At 41.7% G+C, this 14,780-nt stretch overlaps 1 protein-coding gene across 2 annotated transcripts in view; it reads right to left on the reverse strand.

Annotated features, from left to right (window-relative positions):
• Positions 1-482: 482 nt before the first annotated feature.
• GABBR2 (gamma-aminobutyric acid type B receptor subunit 2) overlaps positions 483-14,780 on the reverse strand; it is a 510,446-nt gene continuing 496,148 nt past the window's right edge. For both annotated transcript variants that reach the window (XM_076330187.1, XM_076330188.1), the window contains 2 exons: positions 10,152-10,269; positions 483-2,952 (listed from right to left, as the gene is read on the reverse strand). In XM_076330187.1, the coding sequence (XP_076186302.1) occupies positions 2,787-2,952; positions 10,152-10,269 (284 nt within the window). In that variant the 3' untranslated portion in view covers positions 483-2,786. The remainder of the gene's footprint in view (positions 2,953-10,151; positions 10,270-14,780) is intronic.

Here is a 14,780-nt window from a genome sequence, read left to right on the forward strand (position 1 = left end):
CACGAAAGAATCGGTGATTATTCTCAGAAACTTCTCATTTGCTGAAGCAGAGATTATACTATAGAGCTAGAAGATGATTGGCTCAACTTCAATAATTTATGTGAAATAGTAAAATCTTTCTTTTTCTTCTGAATTGAGACTCACTGTGGTGCAAGAGAGAATAGTGCATGTATTAAGTGTGGTTTGGATGTAAATGTTCAGCATATGTTTGATTATTTTCCCATTTGAAAAAGGGCTTAGACTTCACTCATGAGTACTGCAGTAACTGCATTTCAGGGCAGAAGCTCGTCTATCTATTTTCTCTAGATGTGAACCCTTCAACTACTAGGATGTGTATTTTGACTTATTACAATGTGGTGTTGTAATAGGGTTCCTCCTTCTCCAGGGAGGCTTTTATATATACATGTATGTTTTTATACACACACACACACACGTTAAAAATGGTTTTGCTACGGGGGAAGAGGGCACTGAGTCCAAAAAGCTAGGTTTTATATATTTTATTCATAAAAACAGATTTGCAACAATTTATTAAAAATTGATCTCATGCAGTATAAGGTTATACAAGAAATTCTTCATTTACATTTTATTCTGGCAGTTCCAGTCTAGTTTAAAGCATTTGTGCACTAACATCATTGGAAAATGCCATTGGGGCACAGCCTCTTCATAAATTTACAGTACATTTTTGCTGCAGTATAAAAGAACAGAAACATTAAATAGCTATATTCACTTGGTTGGTCTTGTTATCTGCAGTAAAGTAAAAAAAAAATGTTATGGGAGAAACTACAGTATCATTGAGACAAAGAATGTACTGCATGGTTTAAACCTAATAAACGTCACACAGTCAGTATTCACGAAGTTACAGACACACACACACACTCACCTCCAATGGTCCGATACTTCTGAATTATTTTTTTTCCTGCTAAGTTGGAATAATATTTCTACAGAGATCTTTGTGTATACATTATATACAATATTTTAATTTTCTCTTTTTAAAAATTAACATTCCTTTTAAAATAAACCAGGCCCTGATGATATTAATAAAGCAAGAGAATACTGTCAACACACATTGAGTGACAACGTCAGTGTTTAGTGCTTAAACAGAGTAATGAGTTCTATTTTATCTGTGTTTATACTTACATGGTTTTGTTCTAAAAGCTACAGATATTTCCATAACCTCTCTTACTGTATGTGCCAAGTGAAATATTTTGTGATGCTCCTGATTGTAAGATTCAGATACATATTCATGTTGGTTTTGGCCACTATGAGGTGTGTTTTATTTTTAATGGAGATTTATGCTAGCTTGTCAAAGCTGCGGTTAAGTCCCTCAGCTAATGAACCTCGTCAGCTGTGCTTCAGTCATTGCTGATTTGTAACCCTTTGTAGAAACGTCATTCCAAAGGCTTGGTCTGAGGTGCACAGGCGTTGGTCAAAGAAAACTGAAAGCCCAGTGGGTGCTTCATGTGTTTTTCCCCCCCTGCTCTTAGCAAACAGCCCTGGCAGTGAGATGACACATTTCCAGTCCCTTGGAAAAAGAAGCTGCATGTGTGTCTCACCTGTGCCTGAGGGTTTGGCTCCAGAGCTGGTCCAGGCGGTGTGCCGCTGTCGTTCCTCCTAATTACTTCGCTTCAGGGGATGGAGCTGAAGTATAAAACCTGTTGTTTTTCCACAGTCCTTTTAGGATTCATTTCTATTGGTAAATTTGATTTGTCCTCTCTATTATCCGCTACAACTGTCACACACGCAGGTACAAAGCAAACATAGTGTATATTCACATCTATGTGCTCTGCAGGCTTTGCCTGCAGCAGCAAGGTGCTGTGCCCTAACCCCTCCCACCCAAGTCCACTAAATTAATTTTATTGTAATTATGTGTGACATAATTCAAACAAACTATGAAAAACAATCCATCCTGTGACATTAAGACTTTACTACCCATCTGTCCTCAGCTTCTTGAGTTATCAGCACTAGGACTTTTCCAGACAGTTTAGTACATTATGGTTGGTGGTGTTTATTCTGAAATAGGTGCAGAAACTTTGCTAAAATGAAGCTGCAGATCGTCAGCAGCCACTACCATCATCCCTGGAGAAGGGTGAAGTGCTCTGCTTCCAACCAGCAGCTCTCCAGCTGGTGACAACTCGGAGCTGGAGCTTCAGCCTCTGCTTGGGTTTCACGTACAGCTGCAAGTTAGAGGTGACCCTGCTCACAGCACCGCAGAGTCTCAATGACACCCGAGGAATCATTTCTCACAATCCTCCTTTCTTATCAAACATCGTCCCTGAAATGAAAACAAGCAAGACTAACCAGTGCAGAGTATTTCCAGTAATTTAACACAACTCTTGTAAAAATGAGTGTATCTATTTCAATAAATATCGTATAGCTCAACCACTGTATTTCCCTTACATGGATACAGTATAGAATTGCATGTTCTCAGCAGCCACATAAAGCTCAGTGACATTTGAGTGGTTTTCTTTTTTCCTAGTGTCTTTTTTGCAAGAACCGTATTTCCCAGCCTCCTTGTTGCTAGTAGAAATTTGGGAAGAAAGGTTTTTCAGTGACTTCTACGTGAAGAAATAAAAACTCCATGAATAAGGCTACAGATCAAACTCCTTGTGTCCTTCTCCTTTGCCTTCCCACACGAGTTACATGGGCACTCCTGTGACGATGGCCTCAGCGGTAGTTCCTCTGCGGTAAGAGCCAATGTTATATGTTTGTAGCAGAGTTCTAGGTCAGATGTTTAGTCCAGTCATTGAGTACTTAAAAGCAGTTCAGGAAGCACGGATCTCCCTTTCCTACAGCCCTGAAACCATTACTCGGAAGGAGGGCGGCACATGTCTGTGCCGAGGACTGGCACTGGGGCTTACGCACGGACTGGCACAGCTAGCATCAACTCCTCCTATGGATGGCAAGTAGGCATGATGAAGAATGGGCAGCTGCAAAGACAGCCGACGCTGTATGCTGCAAGAAAGACAGAGAGAGAGGAGCGTTAGCCAAGAGGAGCATGGAATACGTTACATGCTTGGTATGTTTGCAGGTTGGTGCAAGGATATTTTCTGTGCCTGCTGCTGTGATAGGGAGGGTTAATGCCAAGAGCATTGCACTCGCTGCTGTTGAGCTATGCCACCATGGTGTTATTTCCCCTTGGGGAATTCTTCTGACAGGCTGGACATGACAAAGGAATCTAAAGGTGCGTTCTCAGCATCCCACAACCTTCTGAAATTCCCAGGCACTTTCAGAGTAATTGTTAGACTGCTGGTATTGGAAAAAGTTAAGTGTGCAATGAGGGCATATGACTTAGCAACCCCCCACCCCTCGCAAAGTGATCTATTGCATGCAGAGCCCTGGCTAACTGCACAGACATGCACAAGGTCACAGGCTGAGTTTTAAGCCATGCATCACTTGGCACAAGGATGTTAGAATTAAGGATGTCATTTTTGCAACTCCAGCTAAGGCAAACACAGATGCATGGAGGGAGGGAGGGAATTCGGACTGATGGTTTTTTCCAAGTAGTTCCTCTTTGCAGTTTAGGTCTGTGCTTTTGAGGTGCTGAATGCTGTCAAGTCCGCACAGTCAGTGCTGTGGGAATGAGGAGTTGGCACTCTAAAAGCAGTCTAACCTACTACCTACACCAAAATTCAGTGTTTAGGAACCCAACATCCTGTATCCAATTTTCCAAGCAGATTGTCATAATCATAACAGGTCGGGCTTTGTTTTGGTTGGTTGGTTTGTTTGTTTGTCTAAAGGGACACTAAACTGTGCTCACAGATAGCCCAACTAACCCCTCTCCATGGAGAGGACGGTGCCATGGGACATGGGCTCTGCTACCCCTATGCTGTGGATAAACTGGCACCTTACATAAAATCAAAATCCAGTTGAGGTTTTCAGTGATTAAGATGTTATCATACCTGGATTGCTTCTGCATTTGGAGACATTCACTCTTGAAACATGGAGGGACTTTTTTAAGAGAAGACAGGTGTCAAAGTGACAGAGCTGAACCGAAGACCGGCTTTTTGATTCCAGAAGAAAAATGCCCATACAAAGCATCGTATCAATACAATAGAGTTTTAAATTTATATTTCCCTGTTATCTGATATAATGACTGTGTATAGACAGGCCTTTATAAGAAGTGTATGTTTGAAAGCTTGACTTTGGACAGCCTTTCTGATTCAAATGGCATTTCATTTCTTTTTTGCTTTGTGTTAGGAAGCGGAGACAGCTACCAAGGCATCCATTGTGCCGCTCGGGGACCAAGCAGTATAGCTTTCAAATTCAAACCAAAAGAAACGTAATGCTGCTTCTCTTTAGTTTCTTCACTACAGACTAAGGCTTGTTTATACAGAGATGCAGTGGAAATAGTTGTAGTCTGCCTAGCCAGGAAACTCTTTCTCACTCCCCCCCCCAACTCCCTTTAAAAGTTTGATGCAATATTAGTCCACAGTGTTGGTCATTGTAGTGCTGGCAATGCATTCCTGGGACTAAACAAAATCCATTCATTGTTATTTTGCTACTGTGCCCGACTCTTTCTGGTGCTATCAATGAAATCATGCCTCGTTCCCAAGGAGTGCAGAGGTGGCATGGCTCGCTGCTTCCATGTGCTGAATCCTTATGAGCCTGATGCTGCAGATTGTCATTCTGTCTCTTGTTGCAGGGTCAAACGCAGAATTGCTCGCGCTTATTTTCCCACCAGTGGAAATGCTTACTTTGTTCAACTGTTACAGACTTCTCATTAAAGAGCTTTTTGAAGCTATTCCAAGAGAATCCAGTTGCATAATCAAGTGAATGGGATTTTTTTTCACCCATTTAAGTGTTAGCCATACCATGGACAAAGCATGTTTATTTGGCTATGCCAACGGTGGCTGCAGTGGGTGGCAAATTTTGCTTTAACTGTACTTAAAGTTTACTTTCACTTGAAAACTTGGTTCTGGAATTGGGGCAGAGGACTGTAGCCTGGAGACTCGCACACAATTAAGAGTTTAGACAAAACTCTTAAGGGAAAAAACGAAACAAAACAAAAAAGTAACAAAATCCAAACAAAACTGCTGTTTTCTCCTTAAGCGAAAGTAGATCTTGTACCTTACCTCACTGTTTGTCGTTTTTTTTTTCTCCAATATCAGTGGTTTTTCCCTTCACCCACCCCTGCCACATTTTGTCAATGCTTTTGGGGCTACCCCCAGTATCAATAAAGGCTGGGGAATGAAGGGATTGAGAGCAGCCCTGCCGAGAAGGACTCAGGGGTACTGATGGATGAAAAGCTGGACATGAGCCGGCAATGTGCGCTCGCAGCCCAGAAGGCCAATTGTATCCTGGGCCGCATCAAAAGAAGCGTGGCCAGCAGGGCGAGGGAGGTGATCCTGCCCCTCTACTCTGCTCTGGTGAGACCCCACCTGGAGTACTGTGTCCAGCTCTGGAGCCCTCAGCATAAGAAAGACACGGACCTGTTGGAGCGGGTCCAGAGGAGGGTCACAAAAATGGTCAGGGGGATGGAACACCTCTCCTATGAAGAAAGGCTGAGAGAGTTGGGGTTGTTCAGCCTGGAGAAGAGAAGGCTTCGGGGAGACCTTATTGCAGCCTATCAGTACTTAAAGGGGGCTTATGAAAAAGATGGTGACAGACTTTTTAGCAGGGCCTGTTGCGACAGGACAAGGGGGAATGGCTTTAAACTAAAGGTGGGTAGATTTAGACTAGATCTAAGGAAGAAATTTTTTACGCTGAGGGTGGTGAAACACTGGCACAGGTTTCCCAGAGAGGTGGTGGATGCCCCATCCCTGGAAACATTCCAGGTCAGGTTGGACGGGGCTCTGAGCAACCTGATCTAGTTGAAGATGTCCCTGCCCACGGCAAGGGGGTTGGACTAGATGACCTTTAAAGGTCCCTTCCAACCCAAACCATTTTATGATTCGATGATTTTATGAATTAGTTTCGAGTTGTCCATACAATACAGGTATGTCAAAGCATATATATGATCAAGTATGTTGGTGAGGGAATGGTTAGTATTAGTAGTTTTAGAATCATAGAATCATAGACAACCGCTGAAGGAGATGGAAAGAAAAGGTGGTGCCCCACACAGAGCAGCCACTCCTCAGGGTACCGTGTTAGAATAGGGCACATATCCTCAGCTCTGTAAAGATATGCCATTTATTAGAGATAAATAAAATCAAGTAAAAGCTTGACTTCCAATGTCAATGCACATAGGAACACAATGCAATGTACATGGGTATGCGCGATGCTACACAGAGGGCAGAGGCATTTGAAAAATATTTTGGTTCTGCTATAGAAAACCACTGATGAGATCCATTGGTAAGTGGGGGGACTGAAACAACTGCTGCTACAGTCAAACATCTGAAGATCTGCGGGAGTATGTAAACTGTGTCTAAGCATTCAGGGATCATTTCAGTTGATTCTTCAGCTCATTAATGTTGATTTTTAGCAACAGCTGGGAAGCTGGAGAAGTTCTAAAAGACTACAGTAAAGCAAGATGTTGTACTAGCAAGTAAACTAACCATTCTAAATCTACCTTATTTTAATGACAGATATGAGTAGGATCATAGATAGACTAATATGAACCACTGTCAGTGAAGAAACTGAATAACAGAGGCATGTTCATGCTGAGGCATATGGCTGCAATGCAATAATCCAGTCATAACCAACTTCTTTTGATGAGAATTTTTGGTTACTAAAATTGAGACAACTGGCTCCAGCAGGGTATTTGTCTGTCTTTTAAATGCTGCTAAAAGCAGAGCTTTAGCTCAAAAAAAATCAAGGCAGTTTCTATTATAAGGGTTACACAGCGATTAGCTGCTTTGAAGGTTTTAAAAAATGACCACATATAGGAAATAGTCTATGAAATTGGCAGGTTTTAGTGGGGTCCTGCAGAAATCTATCATCGCCTTTACTCAGAGATCTGGAAGACTGTTATGTATTGTTGCTGTTAAAATGAGAACAGTATAAATTTTAACAGCGCCAAAAACTACTTCACCGAATATAGGTCACTGATGAGATGGGACAACATGCAGGAATGAAGGTGCACAGAAGAATATCTTTAAGGGTCACGGAAGATATCCCATTGAATGTATTCGTGTGGCCATTGTGCAGATAAACTGACTGATAGGAACTTTAGGTAAGTAAGCAGGACTGCCCAGTAGGAAAGAGTTGACTTTGCATGAGAGACACCCTGGCCTACTGGGAAATGAACTATTATATCTATTCTAAACTGGTTCAGACTGCTCTCTGGACCTGAGATGACCTGGCTAAGCTCTCCCCAGACAGGGTTTCCAAATACCAGATTGTGTCTCAGCGTTAGCTGGGAGAGCCCAAGTTGATCAACTGTGCTTAGGGAGTACGCTAATAAACACCATGGAAAATCAAAGTGCAGGGCTCGAGCCTGTGCACCAGCTTTGCTTTGTCTACTATAGGAAGTGTTAATTTACACTGTGTAGCCAGTGTGAACAAGAGAGAAAGCAGCCAGCATCCACTTTTTGCTCCTTGTGTCTGATGGTCTGACTGGGTATGGCAAATTTTACATGGCACTATGGACAACCTACTGGGTCCTGCCCAGCCGGAAAGGGAGTAAGAGGCAAAGGGAACGGTGAATCATCTATATTCATGCTCTAAGGCTGCTTTACAGTCATACAGACTGCATTTTCCTTAGGTGCAGGGTTCTAAATCTGAGCCAAGCTATTTTTCGTGTTCTGATTGAGATGATATAAACATCACACCGTCAACAAATGTGAAACACTTCCTGAAGTGCGTGTGTACTGCTGTGCCTTCACTTTGGACACAACTGTAGAATAAGGGATCACACTTGCAGTTAGTCAAATGTAGCACTAGTGGTAAGAAAGAATGAAAAAATCCCAGATCAAACTCTTCTGTACTCTACAAGAACTTTCATACTGGAAGACGTCAGCTCTCCTGAGTGCTCTCAATAACAGGAAGCTGGGGTGCTTCTTTTTGCTATAGCCATTAAAGAGTTAACACTTCTGCAGGCAAATTATTATCTTAACATCCTCCTTTTATAGGTTTGTGGCAAGGAGGAAATCTTTTTCAGACTAACGTCTTCGAGATTTTTGTTCATGAATAAGAAATAGGTTCAGCAGACTGTGTGACTACCTCTCGATCAGATGCCCTATGTATGCAGTGAAATGAGAAAGTGAAGGCACAAACTACAGCTTGTCTTTAACTCTTTTTTTTTTTTTGACAAAAATGATATATTTAATAACCATGAAAGGCCAGAAGTGCTGCCAGGCAAGTTGAAAAAAAGCCCATGCATGTGGAAGGATATTCTTAAAGAGCACAAAGTTTGGAAAGAGGCAATCTCTTGTCAAAGAGAGGGAATCACAAAACCCTACTCCTGAAGACAGCTACACTTCTCCTGTCTGGCAGGTCCACTGTGCCTGGGTGGTGTGGCTCTGGTACCCAAACTGCCAACGCATCCTCAGGGGAGACACTGACCCTTGGACCTGGCACAGTCACAGCTGTGCAAGTGCTGAATGACACTGTTTTAATTTAGCAGGACTTTATTAATTGCTTTCCATAAATGTCAGTGACTGTTCAGATTTCTACTGACACGCTCTTTAAGACCTTTAGGAAATCTCAGTCTTCTCATCAGTTACCACTGCCTAGAGGAGGGTCTGTCGTCACCAAATGTTTTTCTTTTTTTTTCTGTATTAAATCTGTACCGGGACAACTGGATTATCCGAGTGTGTTTTTCTTAGCATCTCTCTTAATGTAAGGGGGCCATGTGCAGATGAGGCTGCACTCACACTACATTATTTCTGACAAATGGTGCTGGAAAAAGACAGACCTTTAATAGCTATGCATTAAAGCACTCTCCTGACCCCATAAAGTCACGAGAGCTTTCTCAGCGAGAGCTCTGCTTTTGTAAAATAACCAGATATTTCAGCTACTGGGGGCTTTTTTTGGTGCATATATGTGCGTGCGTGTGTGGATTAGCTCCTGTGCAGGTTTGGGTTGGGTTTTTTTTTGAGTGCAAGGACAGAGTTAGAAATCCATGTGTTTTCCTGCACCAGGTAGTACAAGGCAGTAACTGCTATCTGAAATCAGGTTTGCTGTCACTGATGAAACATGGGACTCAGGCTAGTAATTTGTTTAATTTATTCTGTTTTTAAATAAGCTTTTAAGTTGCCCGTGTACAAAACAGGAGTCTGACAGCTATTAGCTCAGATCCTGATGAAGTGATGCCCGTGTAACTAGGCTGCTGTGGGAAAATGGCTGATCCAGGGACAAATGAGCACGGCACTTCCCTGAGCTCTGGCCCACAGCAGGCCCTGCTGAGCTGGTGGAAGGTAGTACGTGAGTTTATTGTATAGGTTCCTGGAGAGAAAAGCTGATACCATAAGACTCTTTCTCCTCCATGAATCTAGCAAGTGCTTTGTGCCATCCTCTCCTTGTAGCTGCAGCACTGTTTCTAAGGGAAATTACTTGGTGCAGGCTTTCCTGTGCCAAAACTCAGGTCCAGCTGCTATGGCAACGTTGAAAAGCCCTCAGAATGTTTTTATTTCTCAGCTAGCTTAAGATCAAAAGAGAACAAAATGGCTATGTGCACCATGAACCCCTCTGGCTGGTGTGTGGAAGGACTTGGACTTTTGACAATAGTCATAACATGTGTGTGCACATACGTACATCCTCTTCTCTCCTTAATATACATTGGTGGTTGGCACAGCTTGTCCTGTAACTCTCTACAGAAACTTTAGACGTCATGTTATGGATGGTTCTGACAAGAGAAAAGAAGTATGCTCGTTTGCCTTTGGGGCACCTTAGGATCTAGTGCCCCTGATACCCTCTAAATATGGTGGGGATGGTGAGCTGGTGGCAGGGAGGCATCACAGTACAACGTTGCTGCCCACTGGTGCTTCAGAAGGTGCCATTCACATCTGTTGCTGATGGTCCAGGCTCTCTCTGTAGCTGGGGCTGGCTGAAAGGGTTTACAGTGAAGGTCTTCCCATAAAAATGCATGAAAGAGAAATACGGGTTTTGATGAAATGTAATAATTTAAATTAACATCTTATCAGCAAGGCAGCTGGTGTCCAGGATGGAATTTATGGCTAAAACAGTATAAAGTGTGCACACCCAAGCACATGCATACCCGAGAGAGCAAGGGGTGCCTCTTTCTGTACCAGTATGTAATGGTGTATACTTACTGTTCTGGAGAGTTGATGTCTTCTATAGGATCTTTGCTTGTTCTGGAAGGGTCTGATGAACCCCATTGTGCTGGTGGATTTTGATCAAGATGATTTTTCAAAATGGCTTTGTCACCATCTGGATGGACAACACATTAAATTTTACTTTACTGTGACCAAGTGACCATTTTAAAATTGTTTCATTTTAAAATTTCCCAGATGTTCATAATGCCACAAAGTAAACTCTTTCTGCCTATATTCCGATACAGCCTCAGGTTTCCCTGCGAGTCTTTGGTACTCTTATGCTTTCGATGATGTGCTCCTTCATAGGAACTGCCATGAAGAAACAGAAAAGGGACAAAACCTCCTTCGTCCTTCATTTGCTCCCCCCCCACCTTTAAAAAAACCCTACAATCCAAACCTTGTTGCCCACCTCTATGTAGCCCTATCATGCTCTCTCACCTGGTCTTAGGCTGTGTAAAAAATTAATGTAACTGCACCATCATACTATCTTGCACTCAAAAATGGTTAACTTTTCATATGAAAAAAGCCTCTTATTTAAGTCTTTTCCTAGAAAAACTATAATCTCACTGATGTATAAAACCTTGATACTCTTGCAATCGCATAAGCAATTAAGTGCCATCATTTAACTATCTGCTATCATTTAGCACGGAAATATGATTCATATCAGTTACACTGGTCCATAGGCTGTCTGCAGGAAGGACAGCTAATGATTTCATTAAGCTTTCTCCTGCCGTTCTCTTTTCTGCATAGTGGTAACATAGAAGATCATCATTTTCCCTGTAGGTAGCTTCACTTGATTTCCCCGGGAGTCCCTGGCTAGCTGTGCTGAAGCCTGTGGCATCGGTCCCCTTGAGAAATGCGGACAAACACAGCCATTTTAAGAAGGCTGTCTTCGCCAGGGATCCTTTCTGTTCCTGCCTGCATTTCCGAAGTCTCCTACTGTGTTAAGGCAAATAAAGTCACATGGAAAACATCTGAGTAATGAGGACAGCGCACAGTTTTCATAAATAATTACAGAGCAGCTCCAAATCCATCACCGGCAGTTGTTTGCCACACACACAGAGAAACAGTGATTGCTGCAGGCATTAAGGCAGCATGGAAGAGGACTCGAAGGTAAATTCTTGAAACAGACACTGGAGGATTTGAATGTTAAAATGGGTATGAAGGAGAAAAGCAGGAAAGCAGTGAAGAGAAAATGAAAATAGCATGGAAAACCCAGTGCATATTGAAGGCTTAAGCTGCTTTTCTGTTCTACTAATGCTCAGAAGCCCCAAATAATGCTCAGGTCCCAGCATGCTAGGAATACATACGTTATCGACGAGCACTGGTGGGACAAAACAAGCAGCAGAAACAAAGAGTGAGGAAAGAAGCTGGGAGCAGAAACAGGAATGTTTTGAGGGCAAACTCCAACATGTATAAATGCCCTCCCAGCACGGTCATCCCTGGCATTATTTTGTAGCATTCACTTTCTGCTGTGAAAAATCTAACAAGCAACTTGGAAAGAAGTGAATAGGTGAGGATGCAAAAATGTGCAGACATGGGGATTCCTATGGCTCAGAAGAGCAGGAGAGAAGATTTTTCACTTATGTTGCATGGAGAAGAAGGGTCTGGGTGAGAAAGGAGGCGACCAGAGCACATGAACCTCCTTCTGTTGGGGCAAGAAAATGTCAGTAAAAAAGAGCTAAGGAATTCAGCTGTAGCAAGAAGAGTGCTTAAAAGGAAGGTATGACAGGATTCAGTGATGGTTTAGATGTGAAAGGAGGACAGCAAGGAGTCAAATCTGACAGTGGCTAAGATAAGCAATGAAGTCTATCATCTCAGGGCAGCCTGAAGTTTGCTGGTGTGGCATTTGCTGTCACAAGAGTTCAGTTTTTATTTTCCATATATTGCATTTCTATGTATATTGAGCTTGACATTTGCATAAAAGCCTTGTGATGTCTATAAACAGACACGTAGAAAAGAACACTTTTTACTTGCATGATTAAAAACAACATTCAGTCCTGAGCTGATCTAAGCTGACAATGAAAAATGCTGACTTTATGGTATAGGCCAAAGTTAAAATTTGAGTAACCTTTGTAATTAGGGATGGAAAAGGTCTATTATTTAACTATTTTAGGGTTCTGACTCTTTTGGCCAAGATAAGCAATTTAACTTTTACAAAGCCACTGAAGATACAATTCTTCATCAAATGACTGGAATATGCAACTGTTGGGCTTCAGGAGTATGCGATTTCATATATTCATCTGTGTTGTATGCCCCTAAAGGGGCCTCTTGTGCTTTCAGTTGTGCTGTGAGAGAGAGAGAGAGAAGGAGGTGGTCCCTGTCAAAAAGGTGGGGGGTTTAGTCTAAAGTAGAGCAGAAATCATACATTCTCTGCCTACTCACCTCTCAACACCAACTGCCCATATATCACTGTGTGTTCTTCTTAACAGACCCTTTTCTACCACTCTTGCAGATGGCTCTCCCCTAATACACTGCATAAATTTCTGTATACAAGGTTACCATATACAAGTTTTAATGTATATGTATAAAATACAGACAAAATCCACATAAAATTGCCACAATGTTGAGATTTTTTTTTCTTTTTCCTTTGCTTCTTTCACAATACAAAAAAGTTGGGTAATTCTTATTTGTTAAGCTTTTTGGGAGAGGAGTTGTTAGATTTTTGTTCTGCAGCTATGGAAACTAGAATATCTTTCTTTTTTCTTTTTTTTTTTTTTTCATTTACCTTTCATTTAAATAATGAAAAGTAAGATTCTCACTTAGTCATATGCTTCCAGGAGCTGGAGCTTAAAGAAAAAACACTATTACCATATGCACTTAAAAAACTTAAGGACGGAGGAAACTGATTTTATATACGTGAACAACTGAAAGAAAATAAATTAAGAGTAAAGGTAAACATTTGAGTTCCCAGTTTTCCCTGGAAAGCGTAGCACTGCTTTTAATACTTCCCCATCATTTCTTCTTCTGTCCATTAAGTATGCCACTTGAAAAATACCCTTCATTCTCAGGGTACTGTCTGCCACTGCAGATGCTACTCAATAAGTTGCACTGGGATGATCTAACTACCTTAAAAATTGAATTTACATCAGCCAGAAGCACTTTCTAAGTAATTTTCACCTTTGTAGACCTCAAACCAGAACTCAGAAGTCTGGATAAGGGATGCCTGAGCACTTTCCATTCAGGAAACCGTTGGGAAAAAAGACAGATAGATCTCAAGGGCCTCGCACGGCACTCACTGATGGGTTCATTAGAAAACAAAACCCGCTGCCTTGTTGTCAGTGAAAGCCAGAAGGCTTTAGCTCAGGACCTTTGCCTACCTGCAGCACAGAAATGGCTTCCAAGTTCAAAGCTCTGAGCTGCAAGAGCACATCCAATGCCAGCTGCGGAGGGACTCAGTGAGGAGGTCGCTGCTCCCAGCTGCTTGCCTCTCCCTCTGCCAGGGATGACGCTGACTTCAGACCTGCCGTATGTATAATCACTCTGCAACGTGGTGCTGTCAAAATTACCTGGGCTGGCTTAAATGCCTCGTGCATTTTAACGACTCCTGTTCAACCGCAGGCAGAAAACACCAGGTGACTGCCACTGCTGCAATTTCTTCCAAGATTTTAGAAACTGTATTTCTTTAACTAGAGGCTTGTTTTGTTGACGTTTGTACACTACAGCTTTATTGAACATCTTCATCATTGCGCTTTAGCGGCAATATTCCTCTAATGGCTTACAACTAGATGGCAGAACCGCTCTTCACCCCACATCTTTCAATACCACTGTTGTTTTCTCTTTGCTAGAAAGCATATTTTATGCTCCACGAAGAAGCAAGTGTGGTTTAATAATGACTTATATGAGCCGGCACAGATAACCTTGCTGATTTACTAAAGAACTCTGGAAACTTTAAAGCTAGAGGTAGATTTTTAAAATCTACTGTAATTTTTCACAGTTCTGTTGTTTGGACTGTGAAACATGACTAGCCAGTTTCTGCTTTTCATGTGAATAGGATGAAAAGAAAGTAAAACGAAAGGAAAAATTAAAATGATCACATCAGCTGCTGGGTATATCAGAAAAAGTTCTCCTGAACTAAGTGCACAGCACCAGGCAGTCTAAATCATGACTTCTGATAGTTATGCTTTGAAAGGAAGATTTTTAAAAAGAAAAGCCAGAAAGGTTCTCCTCTGATTTATACAATTTTAAATCAGAAGAAACTCCCTTTACTATAGATTTATTTCTGTGCAAGGAAGGGCAGGTGCTAAACCTCTGGCAGTTTGGTCTCCCGGTTGAAATAGAAACAATCTCCAATTTCAGGACTGGAATGCATTTGCTAGGCTTCATAGAAACTAGTATACATATCTCTATATATCTCCATATACAAGGGATATAATGAACTATATCCTTTCTTTAAAACAGCATTCCTTTAAAGATTTATTTCTGAAAGCTTTTCCTTTGAATCTGTGGTTTCAATTTCAAGCTTAATGTTTGAATCACACTAACTTCATAGAAGTAATATTTCCCCCTCTATCACAGATGAACTCTGTTTTGCTTCGCATTTATGAGCAACATGCCTTTGAAATCTGTTTTTCTTTGAGCTGCTTTTACATGGGAAAAAACTAACACTAGGAAACACTGGAGTGG

This window comes from Aptenodytes patagonicus, chromosome 2, assembly GCF_965638725.1.
Source record: "Aptenodytes patagonicus chromosome 2, bAptPat1.pri.cur, whole genome shotgun sequence".
Taxonomy (NCBI): Eukaryota; Metazoa; Chordata; class Aves; order Sphenisciformes; family Spheniscidae; genus Aptenodytes; species Aptenodytes patagonicus.